General features: G+C 35.8%; 2 protein-coding genes across 5 annotated transcripts in view; one reads left to right on the top strand and one right to left on the bottom strand.

The window, feature by feature from the left end:
* Positions 1-18,466, bottom strand: part of mcama (melanoma cell adhesion molecule a) — a 638,953-nt gene that overhangs the window by 388,374 nt on the left and 232,113 nt on the right. The window lies entirely within an intron of this gene.
* prkrip1 (PRKR interacting protein 1) lies at positions 2,647-16,916 on the top strand. The gene is given in 6 exon segments (NM_001017896.3): positions 2,647-2,818; positions 2,939-3,017; positions 6,781-6,881; positions 14,387-14,472; positions 14,562-14,626; positions 16,527-16,916. Coding segments are annotated over 6 exon segments (549 nt in total). The 5' UTR covers positions 2,647-2,692; the 3' UTR covers positions 16,619-16,916.

Genomic DNA, 18,466 nt, shown 5'->3' on the forward strand with positions numbered 1-18,466 from the left:
CAGGGTTGTGGAACTCTGTGTCTAAATTCACTCATTAGTTTTCAAGTGGTAGCAGTTATTGTAAGCTAAGTAAATTGTGAATTAGAGTATCCCGAATGCAGAAAAAGACGCAAGTCACATTAGAGCTAAAGCGGTCCTTCTCCAGACTCATTCTGATGGTTTTAGTCATGCAATAAGTTATTTTTCACGCTAATTTAATTAATATCAGTTTAACTATTCGGTTACTGAGAACGAAACGCAGGCGCTTCTCTGGGAACTTCAACATTTTCATGCATACAGTGAATCCAGAAAGAATTTATAGTGTTTCCCTTTTCCCACATTTTTTATATTACAGCCTTATTCCAGAATTCATTAAATTCATTTATTTCCTCAAATATCAATTCCTGACAACGTGAAAAAAGATCTTTGAAATTGTTGCAAATTTATTAAAAATAAAAAAACCTAAAAAATCACATTTACACAAGTGTTGTGAAGCTCTAAATTGAGCTCCATTACATTCTGTTTCCACTGATCATTTGTGAGATGTTTCAGCAGCTTAACTGGAGTTCACCTGTGGTCAATTCAGTTGACTGGACATGATTTGAAAAGGCATACACCTGTCTATATTAGGTTTCAGGGTTGACAGTGCATGTCAAAGAACAAACCAAGCATGAAGACAAAGGAACTGTCTGTAGACCTCCTAGACAGGATTGTCTCGAGGCACAAGGCTGGGAAAGGTTGCAGAAAAAAATCTGCTGCTCTGAAAGTTCCAATGAGCACAGTGGCATCCATCATTTGCAATTGGAAGATGTTTGGAACCACCAGGACTCTTCCCAGAGCTGACTGGCCATCTAAGCTAAGTGATTGCGGGAGAAGGGACTTAGTCAGGGACAGTGAAGCATGGTGGTGGCAGCATCATGCTGTGGGGATGTTTTTCAGCAACAGGAACTTGAAGACTAGTCAGGATAGAGGGGAGGATGAATGCAGCAATGTACAGAGACATCCTGAATGAAAACCTGCTTCAGAGTGCTCGTGACCTTAGACTGGGGCGATGTTTCATCTTCCAGCAGGACAATGACCCAAAGCACACCGTCAAAATATCAATGGAGTGGCTTCACAACTCTGTTGAGTGGCCCAGCCAGAGCCCAGACCAAAATCCTATTGAACATCTCTGGAGAGATCTGAAAATGGCTGTAGACCGTCGCTTCCCACCCAACCTGATAGAGCTGAGTGATACTGCAGAGGAATAAGCAAAAAATCCCAAAGACAGGTGTGCCAAGCTTGTGGCATCATATTCAAAAAGACTTGAGGCTGTAATTGCTGCCAAAGGTGCATCAACAAAGTATTGAGCAAAGGCTGTGAATAATGATGTACATGCGATTTTTCAGGCTTTTTATTTTTAATAAATTTGCAACAGGGCGATACGGTGGTGCAGTAGGTTGGTTCACAGCAATAAGCTCCCCGTGTTTGCATGGGTTTCCTCCGGGTGCTCCGGTTTCCCCCACAAGTCCAAAAGACATGTGGTACAGGTGAATTGGGTAAGCTAAAACTGACCGTAGTGTATGTGTGTGAATGAGAGTGAGTGTTTCTCAGTGATGGGTTACAGCTGGAAGGGCATCCGCTGTGTAAAACATCTGCTTGATAAGTTGGCGGTTCATTCCGCTGTAGCGACCCCAGATTAATAAAGGGACTAAGCTGAAAAGTAAATGAATGAATTAATGATATTTGCAACAATTTCAAAAAATCTTTTTTTCACATTGTCATTATGGGGTATTGTGTGTAGAATTTTGAGGAAATAAGTGAATATAATCCATTTTGGAATAAGGCTGTAACATAAAAAATTTGGAAAAAGTGAAATGCTATGAATACTTTCCGGATGCACTGTATGTGGGAGGAAGGTACCCAGTTATTTTTTTAGATCACCATTCTTTGACATTTTCTTCATTGTTTGGCCAGTTGGCCAGAGCTGTGCTCCAATTTGGGCTTTATGTTTTGCATTCATGCACTAACACTGACAACACTTACCGTGTCCATTCACTTGCCTTTCACACTGATTGAACATACTGATACTAATGTTTTGATTGTTGTTATTTTCAATTGGCATACTTTTTATGTGTGACTTATTTTGCTGTGTCATATCCCTTAATAATCTTTGATCCATATGTAACAGTATTATCAGTATATTACAGTGTTACACCCCATAGCCCTTCCTGTAACACCATGTTAGCCCATACACAATTCCGTCATGTTGTTTCAACACAAATTAAGTTAACGTAATTGCTTTTACAAATGTTTGTGGATTGAACATAAAACAATCAAGTTGTCTTCAAAAAAGTGAAGAATTGTGGTGATTCAGCTCATTTTAAATTAGTTTGAACAAGCAGCAAAAAAATTTGAGTGTATTGGCTACTAACGTTACCCAAAGAAAAAAAGCTAGTTTTGGGGAACCATCCACAAATGTACATCTGGTTAATTTATATGATATTATATGTCTATATGTGAGTTGAATATAATAACTGATAGTCAGACATAGCCTATTGCTAATTCAAAAAAATTATTCACACTTATTTTAGATCCAAGCTCTATGATTCAAACGCTGTCGATCAGCGTCGGTCCGGTAGGTGGCAGTGCGAGCTGTCAGATGTGTAAAATACCTGAAAAATAAATAGAAGAAGAATCCAAATCCTACCTCGAAGAAGGAGCTGGAAGAATCATGGCTGTGGAAAACAAAGATGCTCGACCGGGGAAAGCTCTCAAAAAAGAGTCTCAGCCTTTAATTATTGCCAAAACTCCCGCAGAGGAACAGCGCCTAAAGTTGGAGAGATTGATGCGAAACCCCGTGAGTTCCCATTTAGCTCAAGCTGACGGTTTTCCTCTCATGCTAATTGCTATTGAACACTTGGAAACATTAAGCATCAAACACTACTAAGATAATTTTTTTATTTTTATTATTTAAAAGGACAAAGCTGCACCCATACCAGAGAAACCGAAGGAGTGGAACCCACGCGCTCCACCAGAGTTTGTGCGGGATGTGATGGGTTTGTGTTTGCTTGTTTTCTCTCACATGTGGAGATGAGAATCAACAAAACTGTTGAAAACACTCACAGGTCATCCTCATGAGCTCTCAATTACAGTAATGTTAGCAAACAGAAGTATAAGGACGTATTTTATCACCAAGTCCCCCGGTAATTGCTGGTAGTTCAAGTGTGCTAAAATATAATGCAGTAACGTTATACAGAATGAGCCTCAACATAATGTGTGCTGCTGACATATGTAAACATACAGATTAAAAGTAAACGCCTATAGGGGAGAAAGTGTTTACATTTTTACAAGAATGCTATTTTTTTCAAATAAGTGTTGCTGCAATGGGAAAGAACACCTGAGCATTTTTAAAACAAACTCTACCTTGTCAAGTGTAAGTAACACAAGTCCACATTCAGACATTTCACAGTGGTTTAAACTGATTATACAGCAGATTTAATTCAGAACCAGTTGACAGCTGTGACCCAAATATGGTTTTCATTTGCAAATAATGAATCACAAATTCAGCATAACCAACACATTTTTCTGTCATAAGTTTCACACGCACGCTCCAGCTTATTTTGAGTGTTTTGTGAATTATTTTGCTATTTCTGCACAAAAGTTTGTATTAAATCTGCGAATTTATACAGAATGATTTTTTGGAGTATCTTAACATTAAAACGTAGTATATTAAATAAAAAAATAATACCTTTTTATCTTTAATGTTTACAATGCAAATCCAATTAGATCATCGTATTTGGTAAACAAAGCAAGTCTCTCATATAATAGATCTACTGAAAGACAGAAAAAATTACTTTACAAACTGTATTGTGAATAAATCATATGAACATTTCATATTAGTCAATAATATTAATAAAATTAATTTCAAAAGTAAATAATAATACATTTTCACAGATTTACACAAGTAAATAAATAATCAATACTTTAAAAATCTGCGGATGTTTGCACACACAGAATCGTGTGAGCCTTGACATGAGGTTGAGATTTACAATAATGATTTTTCCTGAGATTAAACTTTTATCTTTGTTTTATGAAATGATCATGCTAAAATAAACCAGTAATATATTAAAAAAGGTGCGGAAACATTTAGTCATTAAACGCTATGAATAACTAAAACTCTTTGTTGATATTTTCATCATTATTTGCTGTTTTTATTTCACTCACAATCAGTATCTATTTTCAACTCTCACAAGGATTTTTTTTTTGGTTACAGAAGCTTTCAGTGTACATAAAATGACAAGTGACAACACAAAATAAATATAAAAAAATATATGATAAACATTAAACAGAGATGAAGTTAATCAAGAAACCTGGATTGAATGGACAATTGTATTGTTGAATTGCATGTGCAGATTTGTTATTAATATACAGGTTATAAGGTGCTGTGTACATATGCGTATGAGAAAGTATTGCACATATTTATTGCACAGTAAGGGAATATTTAACTGTTCATAGGGTAGATGGCCTGAGCAAAGACTTGTTTCCTGTGTCTGGCTGTTTTTGTGCTTCATGCTCTGAAGCGCCGACCAGACGGTAACAGTTCGAACAGGTAGTGTGCTGGGTGCGAGGCATCCAGAGTGATTTTGCGAGCCCTTTTACCCAGTCTGCAAGAGTACAGTTCTTAAAGTGTAGGAAGAGTAGTGCCAGTGATACGTTAAGCTGTCCGGACTTTCCACTGTAGTCTTCGGAGGTCGGTTTTGGCAGCTGAGCCGAACCAGAAGGTGATTGAAGTGCAGAGGATGGATTGAATGACAGCTGTGTACAATTCCCAGGAGCTGCTGTGGCAGGTTAAACCTCCTCAGCTGACAAAGGAAGTAGTCTCTGCTGGGCTTTCTTCACAATAGAGTCTATGTGAATGTCCCACTTCAGATCCTGAGAGATGGTATTGCCCAGGAACCTGAATGACTCTACTGCAGCCGCAGTGCTGTTCATGGTGGTGAGTGGGGAGAGTGCAGGGGGGTTTCTCCTAAAGTCCACTATAATCTCCACTGTTTTGAGCGTGTTCAGCTCCAGGTTGTTGTATCTGCACCATGACATCAGCCGCTCCACCTAATGTCTGTATGCAGACTCGTCACTGTTTCAGATGAGCCTGATGACAGTAGTGTCGTCTGCAAACTTAATTTTTTTATGGAGTTTAGAGTTTTATGGAGGGGTCTTTTGCGGTGCAGTCGTTGGTGTACAGGGAGAAGAGCAGAGGGGAGAGAACACATCCCTGGGGGGCACCAGTGCTGATGGTGCAGCTGTCGGATGTGGTTTTGCCCATTCTGGCTAGCTGTTGTCTATCTGTCAGAAAGCTGGTGATCCATTGACAGACAGAGCTAGGAATGTAGTCCTAGTTAGCGTGCAGCGGTTGGATATTTTAAGCCACTTTATGTATGTATTTAATAGTGAGACTGTTTTTGCACCGAGTCCGAAGTAATCAATCACAGAAAATGGGAAACGTCATTACTTCAATAATTTTTAATATGACAAATTTAATAATAAATCAAATGATTATAGAAGAATATTTAAGTGCTCACGGCCCACCTGCAGGATCGCTGAGGCCCACCGGTTGAGAATGCCTGATTTAAGTCACTGAGTTAAATTTAAATTTAGATTATTCAGTAAAATAATAAACAATTATTACAAAGCATTTTAGTTTTTGGCCAAGTGCCTCCAGTAGTTTCGGTTTGGTTCTGTGTAATAATTTCAGTGCATTTCTAATTTTATAGTTATAAAACTGCTGTCAAAATCTACAGTAAACAGAAAGTTTCAGTCCTTTAGTGTGGATGCTAACGGCCGATTCATACTGCACTGATAGAAGCCAACCAATCGCCAGATTATAGTCTGGCACATCTCAGACCAGCTTCAGTTCTAAGAGACTCCCCAGCTCTGCCCACTCTAGGATGACACATTTTTAATACTAGGAGAAGATTCTACCACATGTTCTCTTTGCAAAAGCACTTTAACTATGAATCAAATCAAATCCCTTTTATATTCACATCACAGGCAGTACTTGTACTACGATGAGTGCTCGAATACAGTGACATACATTTGAGACAATATACAGGATACAAATATACATAATACAGTGCAAAATATAATGACATACATTCAAGACTATAAAATATACTTTTAATATACGTTTAAATAGTCTGTACATAAATTGACAATAAATATGTTAAAAATAAGCATGTTGCAGACAAATATAGACACAAATAGACATGTAGTGTGCTAGAAAAGATTTAATATAATTCACCTTTAACATATGCATCCATACACATGCAATTTGACTGTTGAGTGGTTATGTATTGTAGAAACATTTGAGTTCTGTTAGATTGTGTTGGCTTTATATCGGTGAGGAATTTATTTTTTTTATTTCTTTGATTTGAAGAGATTTGTAACACTTAAACATACAGATTTAGAGTTTTTAGAAAAAATAAACTGTAAAAACGTTATATATTCTAACTTCAGTATACATTTGCCATGAAAATAGTGAGAAAATCTGGTTTGGTGTTTGTGACACAAACAAACATACGTGACTTTGTCCCAAAAACATTCCATTTGGTCACTGCTGCTTCTAAGGCTTGTGATAAGCAAAGGTGCTTGGTTACAAAAACACACATTGAAATGTAAGATTAGGCACAACTATAAAAAAATATAAAACCTATAAAGTTTTTATTGATATGCTTTGCAAAACCATTTCATTGTCACTGGTTCCAGCGTTCTGTCATTATTTGTGAGGATTAGAGCTTGTTTTGTTTTTCTTCATTCCCTCAGGTTCAAGTGCTGGAGCAGGCAGTGGTGAGTTTCATGTGTACAGACACCTGCGCCGCCGTGAGTATCAGAGGCAAGATTTCCTGGAGCGATTGTCTGAGAAGGTATGTTTATCTGTCAGTTTAGCTTTCTAAATCCACTTGCTTTAAACCCTATAGAATGAAAAATGTATATTTGTGAGTGCTGTGAACATTTTATTTGAATAAAATAATAATATATTAAATTCTAATTCCACTTAACTGAAAATTTATTTTCTGTGACTAAAGTAAAATTTTGTTTAACCATTTTAATCGTACACACACCGAGCTACTTTATTAGTTACACCTGTCCAACTACTCGTTAACACAAATTTGTAATTAGCCAATCACATGGCAGCAACTAAAAAAAAAAGGGATTTAAATGACTTTGAACGTGGCATGTTTGTTGGTGCCAGACAGGCTGGTTTGAGTATTTCAGAAACTGCTGATCTACTGGGATTTTTACACACACACACACCATCTCTAGAGTTTACAGAGAATGGTCCAAAAAGAGAAAATATCCAGTGAGCGGCAGTTCTATTTTTGCAAATGCCTTGTTGAAGCCAGAGGTCAGAGGAGAATGGCCAGACTGGTTTGAGCTGATAGAAAGGCAACAGTAGCTCAAAAAACAACTTGTCACAACTGAGATATGCAGAAAAGCATCTCTGAATGCACAACACGTTCAACCTTGAGGCACATGGGCTACAGAAGCAGAAGACCACAGCGGATGCCACTCCTGTCATCTAAGAACAGGAAACTGAGGCTACAACTCGCACAGGCTGACCAAAATTGGACAATAGAAGATTGAAAAATGTTGCCTGGTCTGATGAGTCTCGATTTCTGCTGCGACATTCGTATGGTAGGGTCAGAATTTTTCATCAACAACATGAAAGCATGGATCCATCCTGCCTTGTATCAACGGTTCAGGCTGCTGGTGGTGTAATGGTGTGGGGGATATTTTCTTGGCACACTTTGGGCCCATTAGTACCAATTGAGCATCGTGTCAATGCCACAGCCTACTTGAGTATTGTTGCTGATCATGTCCATCTCTTTATGACCACAGTGTACTCATCTTCTGATGGCTACTTCCAGCAGGATAACATGCCATGTTGTAAACTGTGAATCATCTCAGACTGGTTTCCTGAACATGACAATGAGTTCATTCATTGTATTCAAATGGCTTTCACAATCACCAGATCTGAATCGAATAGAGCACCTTTAGGATGTGTGGAACGGGAGATTTGCATCAGGGATGTGCAGCCAACAAATCTGCAGCAACTGCGTGATGCTATCATGTCAGTATGGACCAAAATCTCTGGAATACTGAGGAATATTTCCAGTTCCTCGTTGAATCTATAAAAAATAAAAATCTATAAAAAATTAAAAAAAACACAATTAATAAATTGTAGTTAGTGACCACTTTTAATATCTCAAACATCAGACTTCAACCAACATAAATATACAATATAAATATACCTTCTGGAAAGTTGCTTTAAAACAGTAATTATTGTGAAAATTGCTGTACAAATTAACTTTAAGCTTTCTTAATATCAAAAATGGTTTCAATAAAAAAATCATTTTTCACTGCCTATTTGTCAGCAACCCATATATACTGTATATATTATATATATAATGTATTAAACTAGCTCTGAAATAACTAAATTTTGGCTGAATAAAAGCTATACATACATTTAGAGAGAGAATATACATATAAACAAATATTCAAACTGTTGATAAAAATTACAATAGTTAATACTAATAAATTTTTGTGCATTTTCATAAGTTATATAATTTCATTATACCTTTAATACAATTCAGTTAATCTATAATACTAATATAATGCAATTTTTTACATGATTTTCTTACATCAGTAAATCCATCCAGTAAATGATGGTATATATTGAATTAAAACAGCCTCTAACCGAAATGATGTGACATGATGTTTCTCTTGAATTCCGCTTCAGTACTGTTGAGATTGACAGCAATGTTTCGTCTCTTTAAACTGCTCTAATTCTCTAAGACATCAGTAGTTTGTGTCTGCGAACTGTGGATTTTACATTGCTGTTAAATAATGGTTGTGTGATCAGGATTGTTCAGTAAATTTATTCGCACTGAGCTCACTCTGCTGTTGTTTGGGCCGTTTTACTAAATGGTCCATGTCAGTAGAGGTTTGAACGAGGACTGATGTTTTTGCTCCACTATTGCTTTTTAAATGATTCTTATGTGCAACAGAAATTGCAACACTTATCAGTTACCAGCAAAATTAGGTCATGTTAACAGAAGGTTGCAAAATGCATTCAGTCTGAAGCTGTTTACATCAAAATCAAAGTTGCTATTTAATGTAATGTTGCTTTCAGTTTTAGTTTTATGGCATGCTTTTGGAAATTTCTCCATTTCACACATTGACAAAAATAGATCAAAAGGTGCTTGGAATTCACTCAACAAATGACATTTGCTTTTTGTTCAAACTACTTATTTAATATGAGCTGAAACAACACAGTTCTTGAGTTTTTGGGCAACAACCTAATTGCTCAATCCACTTAAATTTGTAGAAACTAATACGTTATCTTAATTCCTTCATGTTGTCCCAACACATTGATTGTGTGCAACCCAGCGTTTTTTAGTGTTGTAGAACATTAAACACTTTGAAAAACCATGTTTTATGGTGTCTTAGGGTGCTTTCTGACCTAGACTTTTGTTTCAGAACCTGTCTCGTTTGCCCAGTTAGCACAGTTCGTTTGGCAGATGTAAAAAAAAAAACAATCGCCAAGAGATTGCTTGAATGAGGTGGTCTCGGCTCGATTGAAACGAACTCTGGAGCGGATCGATTGTAGTGAGAAAGCGATATGATCCGAGCCCCGTAATATCACAGTGTATTATGGACATGTAATAGCCATACGGCTATATGAAGAGAGAATTATGAGCGGGGCGGGAGGTCATTCCAGACATCCCAAGTCTCCCGGAAGTTTCGTTAGTCTCCCGCAAATGCACAGAGACTCCTGGGTGCCCGCAAACGAGTGATAATCTCCTGGAAATTGCGCGTCTCCCTCCCGGTCCGTAAATGCGTCGCGCATCCTTCTCACCCCTCCCCACCGCATCCGTCCTCGCTCTTCAGACATGTTGCGCACAGCCGAGCACCCTGTCAAACACAACCAAATCACCACCACCCCTGACAGCTGAGCGGGACACTGCAAAATAAACTGTGAAACTGACCAATGTGAGAAGACATTATACTCAACTTACCTGAAAAACAATTCTTTAGTTTTTTTTTTTTGACAAATTGATTGATTTGTGTTGGGACAGCATAAATGAATTATGTAGACATTCAATAAAAATCTGTACTCTTATAGTAAACTAAAATCCTTAAACTTGTTGGGAGGCTTTTTTTCAGGAAATACACTTTTTTTTTGTTTACATTCTGTTTAGTTTAATTAACAGTCTTATTTTTTGTAGTTGGTTGTCATGAAAATATTAATAATTTTTGTATTAAGGCGTCGCAGTAAGTGGCATGATCGCCTCACAGCAAGTAGGTCACTGGTTTGAGCCTCGACTGGTTTGAGCCTCGGCTGGGTCAGTTGGGATTTCTGTGTGGAGTTTGCATGTTCTACCCGTGTTCGCATGGGTTTCCCTTACAGTCCAAAGACATGGGGCCTGTTTCAGTAAGGAGGTTCAAACAACTCAGAGTTTAAACTTGAACTCTGAGTTGATTTACCAAGAGATTAAAAACTCAGAGTTTTCGGTTTCAGAATAGCTGATCTGAGTTGGGTCAATCAACTTCGAGTAGACCAACTCAGAGTTAAGTGCGTGCACCGTGACTTTAAAAAGGCATTATCAATGGAGCGCAGACATTACGAGTGACTATGGCAATATCTTATAAAAGAGATCACCATTTCTTTCTCCAGCTGAACTTGATGTTCTCATGCAAAGTTATAGCAAATATGAGTGTGTATATATTTGAAAAGAAGCAACCATCAGTGAAGAAGAGACAGTTAGCGTGGGAAAACAGCTGCTCAAGTTAATGCCTAATTTAACTTTTTAAGTATTTAAATATGTAAGTATAATAAAATAAGTAATGTAATTTGTGACGTTTATATTTTTTTTCTAAACTTTTTTATACATTTATTAGTTTTAAATGATTTAACAGTGCACTTGTGTGTCTGCCTTTTTTATTGATCAAGTGATTGAGGTTAATATAACATTTAGAAGGTAAGCAGTACTAAAAATAATTTTTAGAAAGAATAATAATCCCATTAATCTAGTTACAGTGCATGTCGAAGGTGAATTTAATTTAATTATTTACTAAAAAAGGATAAGCCATTCTAGTACAGTTCTTCTGTGTGTGACTAAAATGTAGGCAATAGCTATGTTTCCATCCAAATATATTACATAAATTTATGTGCAAAACTGGAATATTGCATAAAAGATGCGAATAAAATTCCATCCAACGAGTCAAAGAGAAAAAAATTGTCACTTCCTAATTAAACTGGCACCAAATATCAACAGTAAAAACAGAATTTACTGTGGTAGAAGAAGCTGCGTCGTTTATTTAGCCTAATTAATGTACTTGCGCCTCGATGTCAGAAGACAATGCTGAAACACAATGAACACGTGGGGGCGTCTGAAGCCATGAGACGCGGAGACTCTTGACACGCACCAGACGTTCGGAGGTAATTAATAATATACACTAATACTGAAACAGTTAAGGCATTTTAGAATGACTAAAACAATATTTAAGACGTGTTACAGTGTGCCCAGCCTGCTGGTTTGTCCATTTACACACATTTTCATTATCATATGATCATGATCTTTTTTTTAATGTACATACTGTAATTTGTTCAGTAAAAGTTTTTCCATCCAAGTTTATGCGCACATTTTCTATCGAATAAAAGTTTATCCTACTCAGTTATGCGTGTTTTTTATGCATATTTTAAAAAGTTATGTGCATCATGACATTTCTATCAATCGTTTTTATGCACGTATCCAAAATGAGCATTAAAATAGGTGTGTGGAGACGTAAGGCTAAGGCGAGAAATACCGCTTCATCATTAAAAAAGGGGAGGAGACAGACAGAAACTCTGAGTTTAGAGAATAAAACCTGCTTCTGACCAGGTTAGATTCACAGAGTAAGTTACCACAGTAACTTACTCTGAGTTAAAGTTACCTCTCTTTCAGAAACAGGCTTGACTTACCCTGCTTTCTAGAGTTTAACCTGCCATTTTGAAATGGAAAACCCAGAGTTTCTCTCATTTCAGGGTTAAAATACTCTGAGTTTTCAGTTAACCTCCTTTCTGAAACAGGCCCATGGTATATAGGTGAATTGGGTAAGCTAAATTGACCCTAGTGTATGATTGTATTTGTGAATGAGTGTGTATGGATGTTTCCCAATGTTGGGTTGCAGCTGGAAGGGCATATGCTCTGTAAAACATATGCTGGAGAAGTTGGTAGTTCATTCCACTGTGGCAACCCCAGGTTAATAAAGGGACTAAGCCAAAAAGAAAATGAATGAATTAGTGAGTTTTAGTATTGAATTGACCCAAACAATGCATCTTTCAAAATATATATACAGATTTAAAATAGATATTTAATACATTAAATTTTTGTAAAATCTTTTTAATCTTTTACATTTTTGTGGAGTAATTTTAAATAAATATAGCAATAATAATCCCAAGAGCAGGTGTGGAATGCGGTTCTACACGTTATTTCAAGCAACTTGAATAACAGAATTTGGGTGTGGTGTGTCAGAGCAGCAGTGAATCAAGCTCACATACAACAATTTCAATATTAAATATACTGTTACAATACTCATCCAAGTGCTATTTGATTTAAATGTATGCTGTTGTCCATAAATTTAGGACTTTTCCCACGTTTCTTTTTTTTTTTTTATGCTCACCATAATACTTAGTTGAACATACCTACACACTGTAAAACCCAAAAGTCAACTTTATGAAATGAGTGTAGTTCACTCAAAATGGACAAAGTTAATTCTACTCATTTGAAAAGTTTTGAACTTTGTTGAAGGTAACGAGTTAATTAAATAGCTCATTATTTCATCTTAAATGGAGTTCAAAGTACTTATATAGATTTTTTTTTTTAACTCAAAGGGTTTTTAGCAATTGGTTTCCTCAAATAGTCTGAGCTTTCTTAACTTTTTGGGTTTTACAGTGTAGATAATACCATAGTTATAAATATATAAAAATATATATTATTATAAATATTTTTAATGTAATTTATTCCTGTGACATGAAGCAGATATTTCAGCTTTGTTACTCCAGCATCTGTCACATGATCCTTCTTAAATCATTCTAATATGTTTGCTGCTTACAAAATTATTATTATTATTATTTTATACATTTTTCTTCAGCTTAGTCCCTTATCTATCAGGGGTCGCCACAGCGGAATTTACCAGCAACTATTCCGGCTTATGTTTTACACAGTGGACGACCTTTTAGCCACAACCCAGTACTGGGAAACACGCACACACAAACTCTCACATTGACACACTCTTATACACTAAGCCAAAGGCCGATTTAGCTTATGCAATTCACCTATAGAGCATGTCTTTGGACATGCTGTCTATATATGCTAAATAGTTAGTTTTGTGCTAAATATAAATATTGTACATGTAATGCTTGAATAATGTTAATCTAATATGTTTGCAATACGAGTCAAAGGTTGGCAAACATAATCATTTCAACTGTTTGAAAAGTCTCTTCTGTTTACCACAGCTGCGTTTATTTAGTAATTAGATTTAAAAATACAACAAAAACAGTAAAACTGTGGAATATTGCATTTGTTACATGAAGTTGAAGTCAGAATTATTAGCCCCTTTTTTTCTCTCTTTTTTCAATATTTACCAAATGATGTTTAACAGAGCAAGGAAACTTTCACAGTATGTCTGATAATATTTTTTTTCTTCTGGAGAAAGACTTATTTGTTTTATTTCAGCTAGGATAAAAGCAGTTTTGAATTAAATAAAAAACATTTTAAGGTCAATATAATTAGTCCCTTTAAGCTTTTTTTTTTTCAGTAGTCTACAGAACAAACCATTGTTACACAATAACTTGCCTAATTACCCTTACCTAGTTAGCCTAATTAACCTAGTTAAGCCTTTAAATGTCACTTTAAGCTGTATAGAAGTGTCTTATATATCTAGTCAAATATTATTTACTTTCATCTTGGCAAAGACAAAATAGATCAGTTATTAAAGATGAGTTTATTAAAACTATTATGTTTGAAAATGTAAAAAAAAAAAATCTTTTCTCCATTAAACAGAAATTGGGGAAAAAAATAAACGGGGCTAATAATTCTGACTTCTACTGTAAATGTTATTATGTTCACCTATAAAGTACATTTGAATGTTAATATGTATAATACATATTCATGTAATTTCCAGCATCGTTACTTAAGTCAAGTCATTTGTATATGCGTATGTCTTCATTAAAAATAATATTTGCCAACACTGCTTTTTTTTGCCACATTTATAGGTCTTGTTCTAAGCTGTTGGAGTCTGTTTTCTAGGTTCTAAGTCAAATGCTGTTCTTTGAAACTGTGCGCAACCAAAATTGATTCATTTAATTGTTTCACTCTTGCAGCAAAAGCTTGATGAGGAATATAAAGAGAAGCTGATCGAAAACCAAAAGGCTGCTGAGGACAGAACAGCAAAACGCAGAAAGAAGAGGTTTGATTCTTGGTTGACTTCAGATATTCTAGTCTTTCTGGAGAATCTGTTGCGTTTCTTAATCTCAGTTGTTCTTTTGTGTTATTTAGAGAAAAGTTGAAACAAAAGAAGTTGATGGCCAAGAAATCCAAGATGGAGAGCCAGAAAGAAGAAGGTGAGAGACAATTCAGCCACAGCCCCTTGTTCATATTCAGTTTAGAGTTAAATCATTTGTTTGTTTATTTTTACCCAAAAGCAGGAAAACATTTACTTATATATAAGTGGATAAACACTCATATTAGCAAACACATCTTTTATAATGTTTTATAATGGTGTTTAACACTCGGTGTGTTTGAATTAGGGGTGCTCAAACTTTTTGTATGAAGGGCCAGAAACTAAATATCACTGAGACCCATGGCCTGATAGTAAATAAACCCAACTACACTCGCTGGCCACTTTAATAGGTATACCTTACTAGTACCGAGTTTGACCCCCTTTTGCCTTCAGAACTGCTGTAATCCTTCTTGGCATAGATTCAACAAGGTACTGGTAATATTTTTGAGATTTTGGTCCATGACGGCATCACACAGTTGCTGCAGATTTGTTGGCTGCACATCCATGATGCAAATCTCCCGTTCCACCACATCCCAAAGGTGCTCTATTGGATGGAGGCCATTTGAGTACAGTGAACTAAACATTAAACGGAAACAAAGAATGAATATTCTACAAACTCACGTAAACTCCTCTATCATAATATTGTTTACTTTTATATAAGGACATTATTTAGATTACTGATGTCTATATGAGCAATATTACATGAGTAGCAGTACTGTTTATCAACCTTAATGTCCCGCCAGTGACAATATACAGTCATATCGCACTGCTACGAGTGTGATAATGTGTTTAAACAACAGTTCGACAGTACAATCGGGTATATAAAAAAGAAAATCAAACATTGAGTCTAAAAAATCCTTTTGAATGAGGAAGTACTTTCTTCCACCATTCCTTCCCATCTGCAGCTAAAGTCAGAACAGCAGAAACCGTTGCTATTTCACAAACGTCTTTTTAGAGCTAGTATCTAGCGAAATGTCTGAAGTGATGACAAAACAGCTAATATTAGGATTATAAGGCTGAACGGCATAAAATGCCATCAGTCTAAAGACATTTTTCTAGTATTTCTCTGTTGCAATCGGGAGATCACAATAATTAACCCTGAAAAAGCCAAAGCAAAGCAAACACTACCAGATTACTACAGTATAAATACAGCACTACAACATATAAAAGAGAGTGATTGACTTAGAATATCATTTACCCGTTTTAAAATGATTTGATCAGCTGTAGTTTGAAACTAAGGGCTTTTAATATGCAGTATCTGTCACCATCTTGTGGCAGAGTTTTAACTCTTTGCTCTGCTCAGTATGACAGGCTTATGGATGGCGAAGTGCTGTATCTCCGAAATAATAAATTTTTAAAATAGGCACTATCCAAATAAATAAACTGCATAGTTGCTATCTAAACAACTACATTTTTGCCTAAAAAGTACATTATGTTGTCCAACAGCTGCACTATTTGTCAAACTGTTGTGAGTTTATTAATCTGCTTTCATTCCATGTGGGTGGAATAATACAAGAGGGTGATGAGGCTGTTATTGCAGAATATTGCACAACGATCAGCCAATCAGATTCAAGAACCAGACAGAACTGTTTTTAAATGTAAACAATACTGGCTGTGCTTCAATTTTAAAAGTAAAACATACTTATGAGTCTGAATACTCTTTAGGACACATCACATTATCCTCTCTAAAGTCACTTGATCTGTTGAGTGTTAGTAATTGCAGCATTCCACTTGTTGTGAGCAATAATGTGTTTCACACGTAATACACTTCATTAAACATGTACAGCTAGACATCACCTATATGCTATAAAAACTAAAGGATAAATATGTTTATATATAATAACGTATATCTGATTGTAACTTAATTAGATTGTAATGCAACAATGTGCACCATTATAAAACTGCTTTGAAACTAATTATTGTAAAAAGCACTATACAAATGAACTTGAATTTATCTGCAGACTCTGAAAAGTCATCGTCATCTTCAGCTTCTGAAGGAGAGGAGAAAGATGATGATGCAGAAGTGCCCAGCTTCATCATGGGGAAGAGGTGACCGCATGAAAGGATGGAGGTATCCAGCATATACAGTACCACAGCAGTGAACGTTTTACTCGGATGTCTCTGAAAAAACCTGAAATCAGTAAAAAAAAAAAAAAAACTAAAAACAAATTTTCAGAAGCACACTGTTATATTCCATGACCAAGTCAGATGCTGAACACGTCAATTTGACATTTTATAACTTAATTTGTTTCTTTTTATTGGAGTGTTTGTGGTAAACTAATGTGACCAGGTTTGCCTTTTACTCGGTTGTAAATACGTATTTTTTTAATAAACAACAAATGCAACGGCTACATTTTAGTTTTTATTGAAACATTTAACACACTTTCTTTCAGCTTTGTTTTTCGAATGGTTTCAGTGTGTAGTAAATCTGACTAGTAAGTCAATGATATGTCTTTCACTCTCAATGGTTTTAATGGTGCCATTTTATGTCAAAACATTCAGCCTTTTCATTCAATCATTTTCTTTTTGGCTTAGTCTCTTTATTAATCAGGGGCCACCACAGCATAATGAACCGCCAACTTATCCAGCATATGTTTTACGCAGCGGATGTCCTTTGAGCTGCAACCCAGTACTGGGAAACACCCATACAGAGCATTCACACAATTTCACTACGGGCAATTTAGCTTATTCAATTCAGCTATAGCGCATGTCTTTTTCTGCAATGTTGAGTCACACACAATGTCTTTACAAAGTACACGCAAACACAAAGGCACACACACATGGAGCACGTGTTTAACTTTACACTGTTTTTGCATGGCATTGTGACAGGATACACGTTAATATCCGCTGCTGTATGGATATGTGTTATGTTAATGTACAAAATAAACCTAATTTAATGTACACAAACCGGAAATGAAGCATCGTCTTTTACAATACTGACATGCGACTGCGGTGATAAAGATGGTAAAATTGCTGTTATTCTTATCAAATATGCACTGTTTTAAAAACGTTTTAAACTTGTAAAACTTATTTTTCTTCACATTTGATGATGCTTGATGATCACAGAGAGCTGAACAGATCTTTTAATCCCAGTTGCTTTGCACACGTTCTGTTTTGTTGATCTGATTATACGCGTTACTACAGAGACATGATTATACGCAGCTGTCAGTCAATTTGGTGGGTGGGGAAACTGCACTCCTATGTCACGTTGCGGTGGGCCTCAAAATGGGAGGGATTTGGATCTTATTTTAACCTCAGGAAATTAAAAATTTACTTCTTGTCATTAAATCACCCCAATATGACCGTGGACACAATATACCTACAAAAAACACAGTTCTGGCAGCTTACAAAAGTGGGTTTTCATCATAGGTGCCTTTTAATTCTTGTGTAGTAAAAACATATTTTTTGTGTAGTCTTAAAAGGAATGTAAACATGTCTGATCATCTAAAATCTATTTTACTTTAGATGAGTTTTCATTCTGTGCTTAAATGCTGTAATTGTCTATTTGCCATTTTTTTTTGAATTTGGAAGAATTATCGTTAATAGTTTACAAAATAAAACAAAATTGATGTTTACTCAAACACAATGTACATTCAGAGAAACTTGAACCTTAGGTTGTCTGATTTAACACACACACACACCAGGCATTTCTTTGCATCCATCTTTTCTGAAGCTGAACTAAAACAACTGAGCCATCTGTAAAATCTGAGCTATTTTAACCCTTATTTAAGCTTAAATATGAAAAAGTAGATTGCTTTAAGTCTATAATTATTATACACCCCATTTTTTTCTGAGCTCATATTAACAAAGACATACGACAATAGATTTAATGCTTAACTTTAAAATCCTTCGTGCAATCAGGATCTCTTAAAATGGCAGCATTAAAAAAAACATTCAATTC

The sequence above is a fragment of the Danio rerio genome, chromosome 5 (assembly GCF_052040795.2).
Source record: "Danio rerio strain M-AB ecotype USA chromosome 5, GRCz13ab, whole genome shotgun sequence".
NCBI lineage: Eukaryota > Metazoa > Chordata > Actinopteri > Cypriniformes > Danionidae > Danio > Danio rerio.